The 19,682-nt window shown below is 50.2% G+C and overlaps 2 protein-coding genes across 2 annotated transcripts in view; both read left to right on the top strand.

Annotated features, from left to right (window-relative positions):
- Positions 1-3,222, top strand: part of LOC116371444 (slit homolog 2 protein) — a gene marked incomplete at its 5' end in the record, with an annotated part of 30,604 nt that extends 27,382 nt beyond the window's left edge. The window contains 1 exon segment of the mRNA XM_031820314.1: positions 3,040-3,222. Within this exon segment, the coding sequence (XP_031676174.1) occupies positions 3,040-3,194 (155 nt within the window).
- A 9,420-nt stretch (positions 3,223-12,642) lies between these two features.
- LOC116371443 (slit homolog 2 protein-like) lies at positions 12,643-17,451 on the top strand. Its single transcript, XM_031820313.1, has 2 exons — positions 12,643-12,962; positions 17,018-17,451. Exons 1-2 carry the CDS (start codon positions 12,706-12,708, stop codon positions 17,196-17,198), a joined length of 438 nt encoding a protein of 145 aa, XP_031676173.1. The 5' UTR covers positions 12,643-12,705; the 3' UTR covers positions 17,199-17,451.
- The last annotated feature ends 2,231 nt before the right edge of the window (positions 17,452-19,682 follow it).

Below are 19,682 nucleotides of genomic sequence, written 5' to 3'. Positions count from 1 at the left end.
GTTCTTGGAGCTTGCGTTGTCAGAGGCTCTCTTGGATCACTGTTGGAGATGGAATGAGTAGCATATACAGCGGTGCCAAGGAAAGGCTTGTGTGATGGAAACCAGACTTACAACCATCCAACACCCGTTACAGAAAAATTACCCTGTATTACTCTGTCAAAACATCTCCAAGCAACTAACATCCTGGAATTGACCTTTCTGTCAACTGTTCTCTTCCAAATGATTGTGTAGGTGTGTGTGTGTTATTTTTCAAATGTTTAATAGCTGTGTGTGGGGGTGTTCCTTTGTTCATGTGTGTGTGTTCTGTATAGTGTATGTTTGAGAGGCATTGCGTTCCAGTATATGGGATATGCATAATTAAATGCCTACAGTAAGCAAGATGGTCCCAGATCCCAGGGACAATGAAAGACAGCACAGGGACCTGGCTAAGCAAATCAGTAGTTGAGGTTTTCCATCAATGTCACAGTTCCGTGATGGTCTGTCCTGTCCACCCTCGGTCCCTCTCCTGTCCCTCTCCTGTCTCCCCTCCTGTCCATCTCCTGTCCCTCTCCTGTACTGTCCCTCTCCTGTCCCTCTCCTCTCCTGTCCCTCTCCTGTTTCCCCTCCTGTCTCTCTCCTGTCACTCTCCTGTCCCTCTCCTGTCCCTCTCCTCTCCTGTCCCTCTCCTGTTTCCCCTCCTGTCTCTCTCCTGTCACTCTCCTGTCCCTCTCCTGTCCCTCTCCTGTCCACTCTCCTGTCACTCTCCTGTCAACTCTCCTGTCACTCTCCTGTCCCTCTCCTGTCCCTCTCCTGTCCACTCTCCTGTCACTCTCCTGTCCCTCTCCTGTCCACTCTCCTGTCACTCTCCTGTCAACTCTCCTGTCACTCTCCTGTCAACTCTCCTGTCACTCTCCTGTCCCTCTCCTGTCACTCTCCTGTCCACTCTCCTGTCCCTCTCCTGTCCACTCTCCTGTCAACTCTCCTGTCACTCTCCTGTCACTCTCCTGTCCACTCTCCTGTCCCTCTCCTGTCCACTCTCCTGTCAACTCTCCTGTCACTCTCCTGTCCACTCTCCTGTCCCTCTCCTGTCCCTTTCCTGTCCCTCTCCTGTCCCCCTCCTGTCCACTTTCCTGTCCACTTTCCTGTCCCTCTCCTGTCTCCCCTCCTGTCCCTCTCCTGTCCCCCTCCTGTCCCTCTTCTGTCTCATCTCCTGTCCCTCTCCTGTCCCTCTCCTGTCCACTCTCCTGTCTCCCCTTCTGTCCCTCTCCTGTCTCTCTCCTGTCCCTCTCATGTCCCTCTCCTGTCCACTCTCCTGTCTCCCCTCCTGTCCCTCTCCTGTCCCTCTCCTGTCCCTCTCCTGTCCACTCTCCTGTCTCCCCTCCTGTCCCTCTCCTGTCCCTCTCCTGTCCACTCTCCTGTCTCCCCTCCTGTCCTTCTCCTGTCCCTCTCCTGTCCACTCTCCTGTCTCCCCTCCTGTCCCTCTCCTGTCCCTCTCCTGTCCCTCTCCTGTCCACTCTCCTGTCTCCCCTCCTGTCCCTCTCCTGTCCACTCTCCTGTCTCCCCTCCTGTCCTTCTCCTGTCCCTCTCCTGTCCCCCTCCTGTCAACTCTCCTGTCTCTCTCCTGTCCCTCTCCTGTCCCTCCTGTCCCCCTCCTGTCTCTCTCCTGTCCCTCTCCTGTCAACTCTCCTGTCTCTCTCCTGTCCCTCTCCTGTCCCTCTCCTGTCCCCCTCCTGTCCACTCTCCTGTCTCCCTCCTGTCCACTCTCCTGTCTCCCCTCATGTCACTCTCCTGTCTGTCTCCTGTCCACTCTCCTGTCACTCTCCTGTCCACTCTCCTGTCCACTCTCCTGTCCCTCTCCTGTCCCTCTCCTGTCCCCCTCCTGTCCACTCTCCTGTCTCCCTCCTGTCCACTCTCCTGTCTCCCCTCATGTCACTCTCCTGTCTGTCTCCTGTCCACTCTCCTGTCACTCTCCTGTCCACTCTCCTGTCCACTATCCTGTCTCCCCTCCTGTCCCTATCCTGTCCCTATCCTGTCCCTCTCCTGTCCCTCTCCTGTCCCCCTCCTGTCCACTCTCCTGTCTCCCTCCTGTCCACTCTCCTGTCTCCCCTCATGTCACTCTCCTGTCTGTCTCCTGTCCACTCTCCTGTCACTCTCCTGTCCACTCTCCTGTCCACTCTCCTGTCCACTATCCTGTCTCCCCTCCTGTCCCTCTCCTGTCCACTCTCCTGTCCACTCTCCTGTCCCTCTCCTGTCAACTCTCCTGTCTCTCTCCTGTCCCTCTCCTGTCCTTCTCCTGTCCCTCTCCTGTCAACTCTCCTGTCTCTCTCCTGTCCCCCTCCTGTCCCTCTCCTGTCCCCCTCCTGTCCACTCTCCTGTCTCCCTCCTGTCCACTCTCCTGTCTCCCCTCCTGTCCCTATCCTGTCCCTCTCCTGTCCCCCTCCTGTCTCTCTCCTGTCTCTCTCCTGTCCACTCTCCTATCCACTCTCCTGTCCACTCTCCTGTCCACTCTCCTATCCACTCTCCTATCCACTCTCCTATCCACTCTCCTGTCACTCTCCTGTCACTCTCCTATCCACTCTCCTGTCCACTCTCCTATCCACTCTCCTGTCCACTCTCCTGTCATTCTCCTGTCACTCTCCTATCCACTCTCCTATCCACTCTCCTGTCCACTCTCCTATCCACTCTCCTGTCACTCTCCTATCCACTCTCCTGTCCACTCTCCTATCCACCCTCCTGTCCACTCTCCTATCCACTCTCCTGTCACTCTCCTATCCACACCCCTGTCCACTCTCCTATCCACTCTCCTGTCCCTCTCCTATCCACTCTCCTATCCACTCTCCTATCCACTCTCCTGTCCACTCTCCTGTCCACTCTCCTGTCACTCTCCTGTCCACTCTCCTGTCTCCCCTCCTATCCACTCTCCTATCCACTCTCCTATCCACTCTCCTGTCACTCTCCTATCCACTCTCCTGTCTGCCCTCCTATCCACCCTCCTGTCTCCCCTCCTATCCACTCTCCTGTCTCCCCTCCTATCCACTCTCCTGTCCATCTCCTTCCCAGGTACAGAGGACTACCGTAGCAGACTGAGTGGAGAGTGTTTCCAGGACCTGGTGTGTCCAGAGAAGTGTCGCTGTGAGGGCACCGTGGTGGACTGCTCCAACCTCAAACTGACCAAACTGCCTCCACACCTCCCCGAGCACACCACAGACCTGTAGGAGCACACACACACCACAGACCTGTAGGAGCACACACACACCACAGACCTATAGGAGCACACACACACCACATACCTGTAGGAGCACACACACACCACATACCTGTAGGAGCACACACACACCACAGACCTGTAGGAGCACACACCACAGACCTATAGGAGCACACACACACCACATACCTGTAGGAGCACACACACACCACAGACCTGTAGGAGCACACACACACCACAGACCTGTAGGAGCACACACACACCACAGACCTGTAGGAGCACACACACACCACACACACACATACACACACACACACACACACACACCACAGACCTGTAGGAGCACACACACACACCACAGACCTGTAGGAGCACACACACACACCACATACCTGTAGGAGCACACACACACCACACACACACATACACACAACACACACACACACACCACAGACCTGTAGGAGCACACACACACCACACACACACATACACACACACACACACACACCACAGACCTGTAGGAGCACACACACACACCACAGACCTGTAGGAGCACACATACACCACAGACCTGTAGGAGCACACACACACCACATACACACACACATACACCACAGACCTGTAGGAGCACACACACACCACAGACCTGTAGGAGCACACACACACCACAGACCTGTAGGAGCACACACACACCACATACACACACACACACCACAGACCTGTAGGAGCACACACACACCACAGACCTGTAGGAGCACACACACACCACACACACACACACACACACACACACACACACACACACACACACACCACACACACACACACACACACACACACACACACACACACACCACAGACCTGTAGGAGCACACACACACCACACACACACACACCACAGACCTGTAGGAGCACACACACACACCACACACACACACACACACACACACACCACACACACCACAGACCTGTAGGAGCACACACAGACACCACAGACCTGTAGGAGCACACACACACACCACACACACCACAGACCTGTAGCAGCACACACACACCACACACACACACCACAGACCTGTAGGAGCACACACACACACCACACACACCACAGACCTGTAGGAGCACACACACACCACACACACACACACCACAGACCTGTAGGAGCACACACACACACATACACAAACCACAGACCTGTAGGTGCACACACACACACCACACAAACACACACAAACACACACACACATACATACACACATACACACACACCACAGACCTGTAGGAGCACACACACACACCACACACACACACACACACACACACACCACAGACCTGTAGGAGCACACACACACCACAGACCTGTAGGAACACACACACACCACACCACACACACACACACACACACCACAGACCTGTAGGAGCACACACACACCACAGACCTGTAGGAGCACACACACACCACACACACACACACCACAGACCTGTAGGAGCACAAACACACACACACACCACACACACCACAGACCTGTAGGAGCACACACACACACCACACACACACACACCACAGACCTGTAGGAGCACACACACACACACACATACACAAACCACAGACCTGTAGGTGCACACACACACACCACACAAACACACACAAACACACACACACATACATACACACATACACACACACCACAAACCTGTAGGAGCACACACACACACCACACACACACACACACACCACAGACCTGTAGGAGCACACACACACCACAGACCTGTAGGAACACACACACACCACACCACACACACACACACCACAGACCTGTAGGAGCACACACACACCACAGACCTGTAGGAGCACACACACACCACACACACACACACCACAGACCTGTAGGAGCACAAACACACACCACACACACACCACAGACCTGTAGGAGCACACACACACCACACACACACACACACACACACACACCACAGACCTGTAGGAGCACACACACACCACACACACGCACACCACAGACCTGTAGGAGCACACACACACACCACATACCTGTAGGAGCACACACACACACCACACACACCACAGACCTGTAGGAGCACACACACACCACACACACACACACACACACCACAGACCTGTAGGAGCACACACACACACATACACACACCACAGACCTGTAGGTGCACACATACACACCACACAAACACACACACACACACACACACACACACCACACACACATACATACACACATACACACACCACAGACCTGTAGGAGCACACACACACACCACACACACACACACACACACACACCACAGACCTGTAGGAGCACACACACACCACAGACCTGTAGGAACACACACACACCACACCACACACACACACACACACCACAGACCTGTAGGAGCACACACACACCACAGACCTGTAGGAGCACACACCACACGCACACACACACACCACAGACCTGTAGGAGCACACACACACCACATACCTGTAGGAGCACACACACACCACACCACACACACACACACACCACCACAGACCTGTAGGAGCACACACACACCACAGACCTGTAGGAGCACACACACACACACACACCACAGACCTGTAGGAGCACACACACACACCACACACACACACACCACAGACCTGTAGGAGCACACACACACCACACACACACACACACACACCACTAACCTGTAGGAGCACACACACACACACACACACCAGAGACCTGTAGGAGCACACACACACACCACACACACACACCACAGACCTGTAGGAGCACACACACACCACACACACACACACACACACACCACAGACCTGTAGGAGCACACACACACCACAGACCTGTAGGAGAAACACACATACCACACACACACACACACACACACACACACACACACACACACACACACACACCACACCACACACACACACACACACCACAGACCTGTAGGAGCACATACACACACCACAGATCTGTAGGAGCACACACACACCACAGACCTGTATGAGCACACACACACCTCACACACACACACACACACCACTAACCTGTAGGAGCACACACACACACACACACACACACACACACACACACACACACACCAGAGACCTGTAGGAGCACACACACACACCACACACACACACACACCACAGACCTGTAGGAGCACACACACACCACAGACCTGTAGGAGCACACACACACCACACCACACACACACAACCACAGACCTGTAGGAGCACACACATACCACACACACACACACACAAACACCACAGACCTGTAGGAGCACACACACACACCACACACACACACACACACCACAGACCTGTAGGAGCACACACACACCACAGACCTGTAGGAGCACACACACACCACACACACACACAAACCACTAACCTGTAGGAGCACACACACACACACACACACACAAACACACACACAAACACACCAGAGACCTGTAGGAGCACACACACACACACCACACACACACACACACCACAGACCTGTAGGAGCACACACACACACACCACACACACACACACCACAGACCTGTAGGAGCACACACACACACACCACACACACACACACACACCACAGACCTTTAGGAGCACACACACACACCACACACACCACAGACCTGTAGGAGCACACACACACCACACACACACACACACCACAGACCTGTAGGAGCACACACACACCACACACACACACACGCACACCACAGACCTGTAGGAGCACACATACACCACACACACACATACACACACCACAGACCTGTAGGAGCACACACACACCACAGACCTGTAGGAGCACACACACACCACAGACCTGTAGGAGCACACATTACACACCACACCACACACACACACACACACACACACCAGAGACCTGTAGGAGCACACACACACACCACACACACACACACCACAGACCTGTAGGAGCACACACACACCACATACACACATGCACACACACCACAGACCTGTAGGAGCACACACACACCACAGACCTGTAGGAGCACACACACCACCACACCACACACACACACACACACACCAGAGACCTGTAGGAGCACACACACACACACACACACACACATACATACACACATACACACACACCACAGACCTGTAGGAGCACACACACACACCACACACACACACACACACACCACAGACCTGTAGGAGCACACACACACCACAGACCTGTAGGAACACACACACACATACACACATACATACACACATACACACACACCACAGACCTGTAGGAGCACACACACACACCACACACACACACACACCACAGACCTGTAGGAGCACACACACACCACAGACCTGTAGGAAACACACACACACCACACACACACACACACACCACAGACCTGTAGGAGCACACACACACCACAGACCTGTACGAGCACACACACACACACCACACACACACACACCACAGACCTGTAGGAGCACACACACCACACACACACACACACACACACACCACAGACCTGTAGGAGCACACACACACACACCACACACCACAGACCTGTAGGAGCACACACACACCACAGACCTATAGGAGCACACACACACCACACACACACACACACACACCACAGACCTGTCGGAGCACACACACACACATACACACACCACAGACCTGTAGGTGCACACACACACACACACACACACACACACACACACACACACACCACAGACCTGTAGGAGCACACACACACACCACACACACACACCACAGACCTGTAGGAGCACACACACACCACAGACCTGTAGGAGCACACACCACACACACACCACAGACCTGTAGGAGCAAACACACACCACACACACACACACACACACACACACCACAGACCTGTAGGAGCACACACACACCACACACACACACACACACCACTAACCTGTAGGAGCACACACACACACACCAGAGACCTGTAGGAGCACACACACACACCACACACACACACACCACCGACCTGTAGGAGCACACACACACACACACACACACACACACACACCACAGACCTATAGGAGCACACACACACACCACAGACCTGTAGGAGCACACACACACACCACAGACCTGTAGGAGCACACACACACACACACACACACACACACCACAGACCTGTAGGAGCACACACACACACCACACACACACACACCGCAGACCTGTAGGAGCACACACACACCACAGACCTGTAGGAGCACACACACACCCACAGACCTGTAGGAGCACACACACACCACACATACACCACACACACACATACACACACCACAGACCTGTAGGAGCACACACACACCACATACACACATGCACACACACCACAGACCCTTTAGGAGCACACACACACACCACACACACACACACCACAGACCTGTAGGAGCACACACACACCACACACACAGACACACACACCACAGACCTGTAGGAGCACACACACACCACACACACACACACCACAGACCTGTAGGAGCACACACACACACACACACCAGAGACCTGTAGGAGCACACACACACACCACACACACACACCACAGACCTGTAGGAGCACACAACACACACCACACACACACACACACACCACAGACCTGTAGGAGCACACACACACACCACACACACACACACCACGGACCTGTAGGAGCACACACACACCACAGACCTGTAGGAGCACACACACACACACACACCACAGACCTGTAGGAGCACACACACACACCACAGATCTGTAGGAGCACACACACACCACAGACCTGTATGAGCACACACACACACCTCACACACACACACACACACACACCACTAACCTGTAGGAGCACACACACACACACACACACACACACGCACACAACACACACCAGAGACCTGTAGGAGCACACACACACACCACACACACACACACCACAGACCTGTAGGAGCACACACACACCACACACACACCACACCACAGACCTGTAGGAGCACACACACACACACCACACACACACACACCACAGACCTGTAGGAGCACACACACCACACACACACACACACACACACACACACACCACAGACCTTTAGGAGCACACACACACACAACCACAGACCTGTAGGAGCACACACACCACACACACACACACACACACACACACACCACAGACCTGTAGGAGCACACACACACACACCACAGACCTGTAGGACACACACACACACCACAGACCTATAGGAGCACACACACACACACACACACACACACACACACACACACACACACACAACACACACACACACACAACACACACCACACACACACACCACAGACCTGTAGGAGCACACACACACACCACTAACCTGTAGGAGGCACACACACACACACACCAGAGACCTGTAAGGGGCACACACACACAATACACACACACCACACACACACACATACACACCACACACCACACACCACCACACATACACACCACACACACCACAAGACCTGTAGGAGCACACACACACACCACAGACCTGTAGGAGCACACACACACCACACACACACATATACACACACCACAGACCTGTAGGTGCACACACACACNCTTCAGGGTTCCCACTAGATGGCCAAGCTGCTATATCGTAAAATGTCCAATGTATTTCATGTATTACAACTATTCAAAATACATTTTAGTTCTTAATTGAAGGTTAGGGTTAGGAATAAGTCCAGCAGTGTGGTTAAGGTTAGGGTTAGGAATAAGTCCAGCAGTGTGGTTAAGGTTAGGGTTAGGAATAAGTCCAGCAGTGTGGTTAAGGTTAGGGTTAGGAATAAGTCCAGCAGTGTGGTTAAGGTTAGGGTTAGGAATAAGTCCAGGCAGTGTGGTTAAGGTTAGGGTTAGGAATAAGTCCAGGCAGTGTGGTTAAGGTTAGGGTTAGGAATAAGTCCAGCAGTGTGGTTAAGGTTAGGGTTAGGAATATCCAGCAGTGTGGTTAAGGTTAGGGTTAGGAATAAGTCCAGCAGTGTGGTTAAGGTTAGGGTTAGGAATAAGTCCAGCAGTGTGGTTAAGGTTAGGGTTAGGAATAAGTCCAGCAGTGTGGTTAAGGTTAGGGTTAGGAATAAGTCCAGCAGTGTGGTTAAGGTTAGGGTTAGGAATAAGTCCAGCAGTGTGGTTAAGGTTAGGGTTAGGAATAATCCAGCAGTGTGGTTAAGGTTAGGGTTAGGAATAAGTCCAGCAGTGTGGTTAAGGTTAGGGTTAGGAATAAGTCCAGCAGTGTGGTTAAGGTTAGGGTTAGGAATAAGTCCAGCAGTGTGGTTAAGGTTAGGGTTAGGAATAAGTCCAGCAGTGTGGTTAAGGTTAGGGTTAGGAATAAGTCCAGCAGTGTGTTAAGGTTAGGGTTAGGAATAAGTCCAGCAGTGTGGTTAAGGTTAGGGTTAGGAATAAGTCCAGCAGTGTGGTTAAGGTTAGGGTTAGGAATAAGTCCAGCAGTGTGGTTAAGGTTAGGGTTAGGAATAAGTCCAGCAGTGTGGTTAAGGTTAGGGTTAGGAATAAGTCCAGCAGTGTGGTTAAGGTTAGGGTTAGGAATAAGTCCAGCAGTGTGGTTAAGGTTAGGGTTAGGAATAAGTCCAGCAGTGTGGTTAAGGTTAGGGTTAGGAATAAGTCCGCAGTGTGGTTTAAGGTTAGGGTTAGGAATAAGTCCAGCAGTGGTGGATTAAAGGTTAGGGTTAGGAAATAAGTCCAGCAGTGTGGTTAAGGTTAGGGTTAGGTTTAAAATCAGATTAGAAGTAGAGAAATTGTAGAACTAGACTGCTTCTGACTTTGGCAACTTGGCCAGATAGTGATGGCCCTCTTCAGCGGTCAGTTTGCTGTAGTGACAGTAATTCATCACAAACTTTATTAATACGTAGCTAATAATAATATACATTAATATCATAATAATAGTATCATTACAGTAAGCCATATAGCTAGCTGTGCGTGCGTACATCTTATGAATCTATTCTTTTTTTTTTTTACATCTATATCTTTGCATTGTTGGAATTGTTGGAAAGGGACCCGTAAGTAAGAATTTCACTGTTGTCTACGAAGCATGTGACAAATGCCGTGCCCACAAATACCGTGCCCACACAATGTATTCCCTATTACTACACAAACATTCACAGACACACACACACACACACTCCCAAACAGACAGTAGTTGCTATGTAACATATACCCGTTCTCTAAACAGATGTCTAGATACTCATGAGTGAGTTAATTCTGGGAAATAATATTTAGAAGATAACTGACGCAAGTCCCCAAGAAAACAACAGGCCCACTGACGTCACATCAACCACACAATGTCTCTCTCTCTCTCTCTCTCTCTCTCTCTCTCTCTCCTCTCTCTCTCTCTCTCTCGCTCTCTCTCTCTCCTCTCTCTGTCGCTCGCTCTCTCTCCAGATTAGATGCACAGTCATAGCCACCTATTTAGACACAAAACAGAGCAAACAATTCATGCTCTATAGCCGAACTGATGCCAGAAAGGGCTTTCTGAGGGGGCCTCTTTGGCCCTAATGAAGCAAACTTGGGGGGGGGGGGGTCGAGAGAGCCGAGCATGGGCGCACATGAAATGGATATGGTCCTGCAATATTGAATTTAGTGGCTTTTAAATCCCAGGAGCATGGTCCCAAATTGAGTTTGGCCTGTTTCAGATCCCTGCCTGTCAGAGCCTAATGCTGAATTTGCTGCTTTCACATTTTCATCACAGACAGGCTCTGGTTTGGCATTCCCCCCGGTTTCTTTTTTAACGTTTTCTTCCCAGTGGCTTTAGTTTGAAAGCCCTGATTGTTTTGAGCCGGGGTGCACTACTCACTCCCTCCCTCCCCTGGGCTTTTTCCTCTTCCTTTCTCACCCCTACCCCTTCTTTCCCAACTTCATCATCACCGCATCCCCCCCCCTCCTCCTCCTCGCTCTCTGGGTTGGGGTGCCGTGCCATGCTGCCTAACCTAACCCTGGCAGCCAGGCAGCATCTGCCCCACACAGGCCCTCTGCCAGGCAGCAGATGTGGACAGTTGACCCAGGATGGTCCCCAGAGCTTGCCTTCTGTGCCGTACCTCTCCTTTGGCTCTCACCCCCCCCAAAACCACTAATGAGTGCTGGCAGGGCACTTTTGCTCCCCCTTCCACCCCCCACCCTCTCTTCCCCTTCCATGGGTCCCCAAAGCCACTGTACACTTGCCCGGACCAAATCAAACTCCCCTTCTGGGCCAAAACACTTCTAGTCACACTAACATTGGATTATACCAGACCCTGATTAGGTCTGGGCTTCTCTGGATGTGTTGAGAATATGGGCCTCCGTTGGCCCCAACCACACCTCCCCAGAGCTGGAGGCATGTTCAACACCTGTCTACACTGCAGTCTAACAGTCTCACAACACAGCAGCTCACTTCAATGCTGTTTAGGAGCAGCTCTCATTCAGTAGACAGGCTGTAAGAGATTACAGTAGAACTCAGGCTTGTAGTTTTACCTAGTCAGGTCATGGATTCAGGAAGAACTCCTAGTTCTGCTGATCATCTGTGCCACAGTGTTCCTATGTTCCCCATCTCACCATGCTCTCGCTCTGTGTGTTTGTGTGTGTGTCTCCACAACAGGATGCTGAGGAGTAACCAGATAGGCTGTGTGGACAACACCACTTTCACAGGCCTGAGCTCTGTACGTCTGCTGTCCCTCTACGACAACCGGATCTCCACCATCGCCCCGGGAGCCTTCACTACACTGCACTCCCTCTCCACCATGTAAGCCTTCTCTCTCTCCATCTCTCTCTCCATCTCTCTCTCCATCTCTCTCTCCATCTCTCTCTCCATCCACCATGTAAGCCTTCCCTCTCTCCATCTCTCTCTCCATCCCTCTCTCCATCTCTCTCTCCATCTCTCTCTCCATCCACCACCTGATTGTCTGTGTGATCACCACCCTCTCCATGTTAGCCTCATCTCCCTCCCTCCTTCTCTCCCCACCTGTCTTCCACCTTATCCATACTCTGTTCCGCCTCCTCATTTTACATTGGTTTTTACATTGTATTCAGTTAGCAGACACTTTTATCCAGAGCAACTAGGGTTAAGTGCCTTGCTCAAGGGCACGCCGGCAGATATTTCGCCTAGTCGGCTCTGGATTCGAACCAGCGACCCTTCCCGTTTCTGGCCAAGCACTCTTAACCGCTAGGCTACCTGCCGTCCTCTCCCGCCGCTCTTCCTACCACCTGACCGTCTGAGGGATCACGCCGTCCTCTCTAGTACTGACACATTCCAGTCTGGAGAGACAGACAACATCCAGTGTTTTATCTGCAATCACAGCTCTCTATGGGTTTAGAATAGTGCTTGCAGATGGTCTGGGTAATTACAATTTCATTTTGTCTCAGTCTCTCGACCCTTGCTATCAAGCTACACATAGTCTGCTATATGCGCCCCGCGCCCTCTGAAGCGTCAAAATATATAGTTGTATCTTTCCAAAACTAGCAACAGCATGAGAATTGTCCTTCTTGGCTGCTCTACAAATATCGACTCACATTGCAGTGGAACATGATTTGAAACGGTGCAATACTTCGTCGATAGCGAGGAAGTTATGTCACGTCTGAGATGAGACTGTCAGATGTGATCGGTATTGACATGTGAAGAGACCTAATGCTGCTATTGAAAAGACATTGTGGGAGTCAGTGTTATGCCTCGTACCCATCGCCACCCAGGAGAGGATGTATTAATAACTGAACATTTATCAGATGAATAAAAGATTAGAGGCTGACATTTCCGGATGTGCACCACCAGCACCTCACATGCAACCCGTACACGGAGTCATGTTCATGTTTAGAATGCCAGAGTTTTCTCCCTCTCCTTCCTCCTGCTCTCGCTCTCCTCCCTCTTCCTCTTCCTCCCTATCTCTCGATGTCCCTCCCGCTCTCTCCCTCTTCCTCCCTTTCTCTCGCTGTCCCCTCCCTCCCGCTCTCTCCCTCCTCCCTCTCTTTCCCTCTTTCTCTCCCTCCCTCTTTCCCCCTCTCTCTCTCTCTCCCTCCCTCTCTTTTCCTCTCGCTCTCCCTCCCTCTCTTTCCCTCTCTCTCTCCCTCCCTCTCTTTCCCCCTCTCTCTCTCTCCCTCCCTCTCTTTCCCTCTCTCTCTCCCTCTCTCTCTCCCTCCCTCTCTTTCCCCCTCTCTCTCTCCCTCCCTCTCTTTCCCTCTCTCTCTCCCTCCCTCTCTTTCCCTCTCTCTCTCCCTCCCTCTCTTTCCCCCTCTCTCTCTCTCTCTCCCTCCCTCTCTTCCCCCTCTCTCTCTCCCTCCCTCTCTTTCCCCCTCTCTCTCCCTCCACCTCCCTCCTGACTCTCACGGAGAGGGAGGGAGAGGAGAGTGAAAGCGCTGCTGTGGTCTGCCAGCTCTCTAATTACCCTGCGGCTGACACAGCCGGATCCGTTTCAGTGCGGCCCGCCTAAAAATACCGTCTGGGTTGTGAACCAGCACTGCGTAGAGTAGGCCAGGCCAGGCAGCAGCACAGCACTGTGTTTGGCCAGCTGTTATCCCAGTGTACAAGTGCAGCAGAGAAACAGTCAATCAGGCTGAGCCAGAGCGGCCTCCTGATCTCTCTCTTCTTTTCTCCTCTCTCAGGCCTAAATTAGAGCTGGGAGGCAGCAAGTGTTTCCGGTGGGTGGGACCAGTTGGGTAAAGGCAACAGTCAGGACAGAGGTTACTCTGTGGGGGGGGGGGGCTTAAACTGTTCTGTACTTTTCTGTTACTTGTGTTATTGTGCTTTATAAAAGCATCTGCCTGCCTGGAGATACAAAGCAATGGACAATGTATTTTCTCATTATTTTCTCTTCTCATAGTAAATACATATGACAATACTTTGTTTACCGGGGGGGGTAAACAAGTAATGATTCAAATCCAACTCTATGGCGGGGGGGGGAAGACAGAACGTATGGCGTTAAATGGGCCATTCCACGAAAGGGGTGCCTTTTAGACATGCAAACTAAAAAAATACTTTCAAATATCAACATTCGATTGCATGGTAGATTTGTTTCGCCTACGGAAAACCATATTTACAGTCCTATGAACTAAAAGCATTTTATCTGCACTCGTACCACACTGTCTGTCAACCGTGTTACTGACACTTATGTCACTGTCTAACTATTGTTTAAAAGCATGTTTGAGATAAAAATCCAACATTTTCTCATTGTACAAATACACTCACATATCAAACTAGTGAAGGTTTGAGGTGAAGATCGGCCATTACTCCATATGTAGTGAAGGAGCATGGGACCACATGGTGTTCATGAAATTGGGAATTTTACATAATGTCCCACACATGATGAAAGTTAAATCAAATCACATTTTCTCCTGACATTAATTGAGTGAACAGGGTTGGTGTTGAGCTCGACCACCTCAGTCAAAGATGATAAAAACAAGTATAAATAGACCAAAAGAGAGAGAAGTCTAACTTCCATTTTCCATCATGCTGTTCGGAGGACCCGAACGATGTCACCTGCTGTCAATCATTCAACTTGCTGGAATGATAAAGCGTTTTTAAGGGGTAAATTGTTTGAATAACAGGGTTGGCCTTGAACAGACGTCAATTCATCACTAATCGCGTTAATATAGATAATAATATTCAGAAAGGACTTTGTTAAAGCAGCCAAATAATTAGGCCTTTTTAAAATGATGGTGAAACCTGGATAAATGTTGGGAACAAGTGGGTTGAAATCTTCCCAGAAGGGACACGGGGCTTGACGGAGGGACATGTCAAAACGCTGAATTTTGGCACTTCGCATTCATTGAAATCTCCATGTGGTCTGTATTAGTGCAATTCATTCAATATACATGTAACAGGCTTTTCAATTCAATATTGGTGGATTTCCACTTAACATATCAAAGGGAATCAATAGGTATCCATTTCGTGGAACGACCCAAATCTCTGCGGTGAGGCCGGGTGGATGACGGTGCATTGTAAGGTCAACATCCTATAATGAATCCACACTGTGGGCTTTGATAGCACAGGAGTCGCCTCAGCTCTTCTGTTCTCAAAAAAGAAAGGCCTTCCCAGCTTATCCCTGTAAACTGTGGGCTGGGTTAGCCTTCCAGTCACTACCGGCCCCACATTGCAGTCCTACACACACACAGGGACACACACTGAACCGCTTCCCATCTGGACTTGAGTGAGTCATCCCTGGAGGCACATTCGACTCTGCTCTTACTATCTGTCACTGTGTCTACGGGTGCTTAAGTGGGACTCACTCGAGGGTGAAAAGTTAAACACCACTAATGGCATCTCAATGCTAGGTATAATTTCTTCCCACCATTTCCCAGGTCAAATACAGGTCACTAGATGACTCAGTGTGTATTGTCCTCTTCAGTGATCAGCTCACCTAGTCTAGTCTACACTGGTCTTGTCAAAGGTTACAAACCTGAAACCCAAGTGAGTCTGACTGTCATGTACTGACACATTTTCTATCTATCTATCTATCTATCTATCTATCTATCTATCTATCTATCTATCTATCTATCTATCTATCTATCTATCTATCTATCTATCTATCTATCTATCTATCTCTCTCTCTCTCTCTCTCTCTCTCTCTCTCTCTCTCTCTCTCTCTCTCTCTCTCTCTCTCTCTCTCTCTCTCTCTCTCTCTCTCTCTCTCTCTCTCTCTCTCTCTCTCTCTCTCTCTCTCTCTTTTTCTCTCTTTCTCTCTCTCTCTTTATCTCTCTCTCTTTTCTCTCTCTCTCTCTTTTTCCCTCTCTCTCTCTCTCTCTCTCTCTCTCGCTCTCTCTCTCTTTTTCTCTCTCTCTCTCGCTCTCTCTCTCTCTCTCTCCCCTCAGTAACCTGCTGTCCAACCCCTATGTGTGTGACTGCCACCTGGCCTGGCTGGGTCTGTGGCTAAAGAAGACCAGGGTTGTGAGTGGGAACCCTCGCTGCCAGAAACCTGCCTTCCTCAAGGAGATCCCCATCCAGGACGTGGCTAACCCTGACTTTACCTGCGACGGTATGGTGCACACATAAATGCGTGCCTGCATGCATGCCACATACACCCCACATGCACGCGCGCACACACACACACCTTCTATGTCTCTCACAAGCCTGGCCCTGTTTCTTCCACACCCCATCAATTTAACCTTCCATCACTAGTATTGAACAACACCTCTGTTTTCTGGCCCCAGGCACTTTGTAAAGGGTCTTATGACACCAGGCTTTGTCTCCAGGGGCCCCTGGCCCTGACTTGTAGCAGGAGTTGCTCCAGTTCCATCTCCATCTACATGCCGTTCATACCTACTTCCCATGAAATCCCACTGGCTGCGTAAAACGCACCGCGAAATCTGCTGCTTCCACCNAACGATCTGCTCCTACTCCGCATCAGATGACCCAGCTTGGTACACACCCCACACCTAACAGGCAATGAACGTAGGCTGGCTGAACCCATAGCACGGGACTATAAAAAAGCAGTGGTGTAAAGAACATAAGTAAAAATACTTTAAAGTACTACTTAAGTCATTTTTGGGGGTATCTGTACTTTACTTTACTTTTACTATTTATAATTTTACTTTTACTTTACCTCACCCACATTCCTAAAGAAAATAATGTACTTTTTACTCCAGACATTTTGCCTGACACCCAAAAGTACTCGTTACATTTTGAATGCTTAGCAGGTCAGAAAATGGTCCAATTTACACACTTATCAAGAAACATCCCTGGTCATCCCTACTGCCTCTAATCTGTCGGATTTACTAAACACATGCTTCGTTTGTAAATGATGTCTGAGTATTGGAGTGTTCCCCTGGCTATCCGTAAATTAAACAAAACAAGAATGATGCTGTCTGGTTTGCTTTATGTAAGGAATTTAAAATAATTTATACTTTTACTTCTACTTTTGATACTTAGTATATTTTAGCAATTACATTACCTTTGATACTTAAGTATATTTAAAACCAAGCACTTTAGACTTTTAGACTTTTACTCAAGTAGTATCTTAATGGAGTAATTTTTTTGTGAGGTATCTTTATGGGTATTTTATCCACAACTTTAAAAAACCACATCCCTGGTGGCGTGCGGCCTTACGGGACATATTGAAAACTCTCCAAGCCTGCCTAACAGACTCATAGAAAGATATCAGGCCAGACAAGCCCCTCTAGCTTTAAGCGGAAGGTGCTTGGCTTAGCTTGCTCTCCTCATCAATATGTATGGTGCATCGACCTAGCTACAACCTTCACTGTACAACAGTCTCTGGGGTGCTAGAACCTTCACTGTACAACAGTCTCTGTGCTGCTTGAACATTCCCTGTACAACAGTCTCTGGGCTGCTTGAACCTTCACTGTACAACAGTCTCTGTGCTGCTTGAACCTTCACTGTACAACAGTCTCTGGGCTGCTTCAACTTTCACTGTACAACAGTCTCTGGGCTGCTTGAACCTTCACTGTACAACAGTCTCTGGGCTGCTTGAACATTCACTGTACAACAGTCTCTGTGCTGCTTGAACCTTCACTGTACAACAGTCTCTGGGCTGCTAGAACCTTCACTGTACAACAGTCTCTGGGCTGCTTGAACCTTCAGTGTACAACAGTCTCTGTGCTGCTTGAACCTTCACTGTACAACAGTCTCTGTGCTGCTTGAACCTTCACTGTACAACAGTCTCTGGGCTGCTTGAACCTTCAGTGTACAACAGTCTCTGGCCTGCTTGAAGCCGGAAAGCCATGATCCTAGAAGAAATGTCCACCAAGCCTTGCCCACCCTCATGCAGTGGCAGGTACAGGGCTGCAGCGTTAGTCCAATGTTGTCCAGACCAAAATAAATTGAAAAGGGTCCTCTGAAGCTGTTGTATCAGGCCCCCCCGGTGGCTGTAAAACCATTAGTCTGTGCTACAGGATAGAGGTGGCTAGGTTATTGGCACCAGCACCCTTCCCCTATAAGCCAGCTGGGGTAGCACCCATTTCCACCTAGACAATCTGGCACACACCTTCTCCACTACACCACCCTCCCAGATCTTTTTTTGAAAGACATCGGAGCCTAGAAAAGAAAAAAAAAGTCTTCATCCAATCTAATAAAAGAATAAAACTGTCAGGTCATCTGCATACTCAGACAGTACTGTCGTAGGATCCTTCATAACCCCTGGCTCAGAGAAATCAGTAAGCCTCGCTCTTAAAAACAGAGCATTGGTTCAATTGCCAGACAATATAGCTGTCCTGAAATTGAGTATCCTTGCCTAATACCCCTATGGACGGGGATGGGGCAGCTCAAACCACCCTCCACTTTCACCATACATGAGGCCCCAGTATACAGCAAACACATCCAAGAAAAAAACCTCATCCCCAAACCCAAAGGCTTTCATTGTTTTGAACAAGTGCTGATCAAAGCCTTCTCCTGATCCAAAACGTAAACCCACATTCACATCAGACAGTTTACAAATGTCTAAAACATCTCTTATCAGAAACAAGTTATCAACAATTGAGTGGTCAGGTAAACAATAAGACTGGTCCTTGTGGACCAAAGCCC

This window comes from Oncorhynchus kisutch, unplaced genomic scaffold (genome assembly GCF_002021735.2).
Source record: "Oncorhynchus kisutch isolate 150728-3 unplaced genomic scaffold, Okis_V2 scaffold3234, whole genome shotgun sequence".
Classification (NCBI taxonomy): Eukaryota; Metazoa; Chordata; class Actinopteri; order Salmoniformes; family Salmonidae; genus Oncorhynchus; species Oncorhynchus kisutch.
This window is presented reverse-complemented; position numbering and strand designations above follow the sequence as displayed.

Coding starts and splice junctions, on each gene's coding strand:
- LOC116371443 (XM_031820313.1), top strand. CDS start 12,706: ATGGATTCAGGAAGAACTCCTAGTTCTGCTGATCATCTGTGCCACAGT. Junction 12,963..17,017: donor CTGCACTCCCTCTCCACCAT/GTAAGCCTTCTC, acceptor CTCTCCCCTCAG/TAACCTGCTGTCCAACCCCT.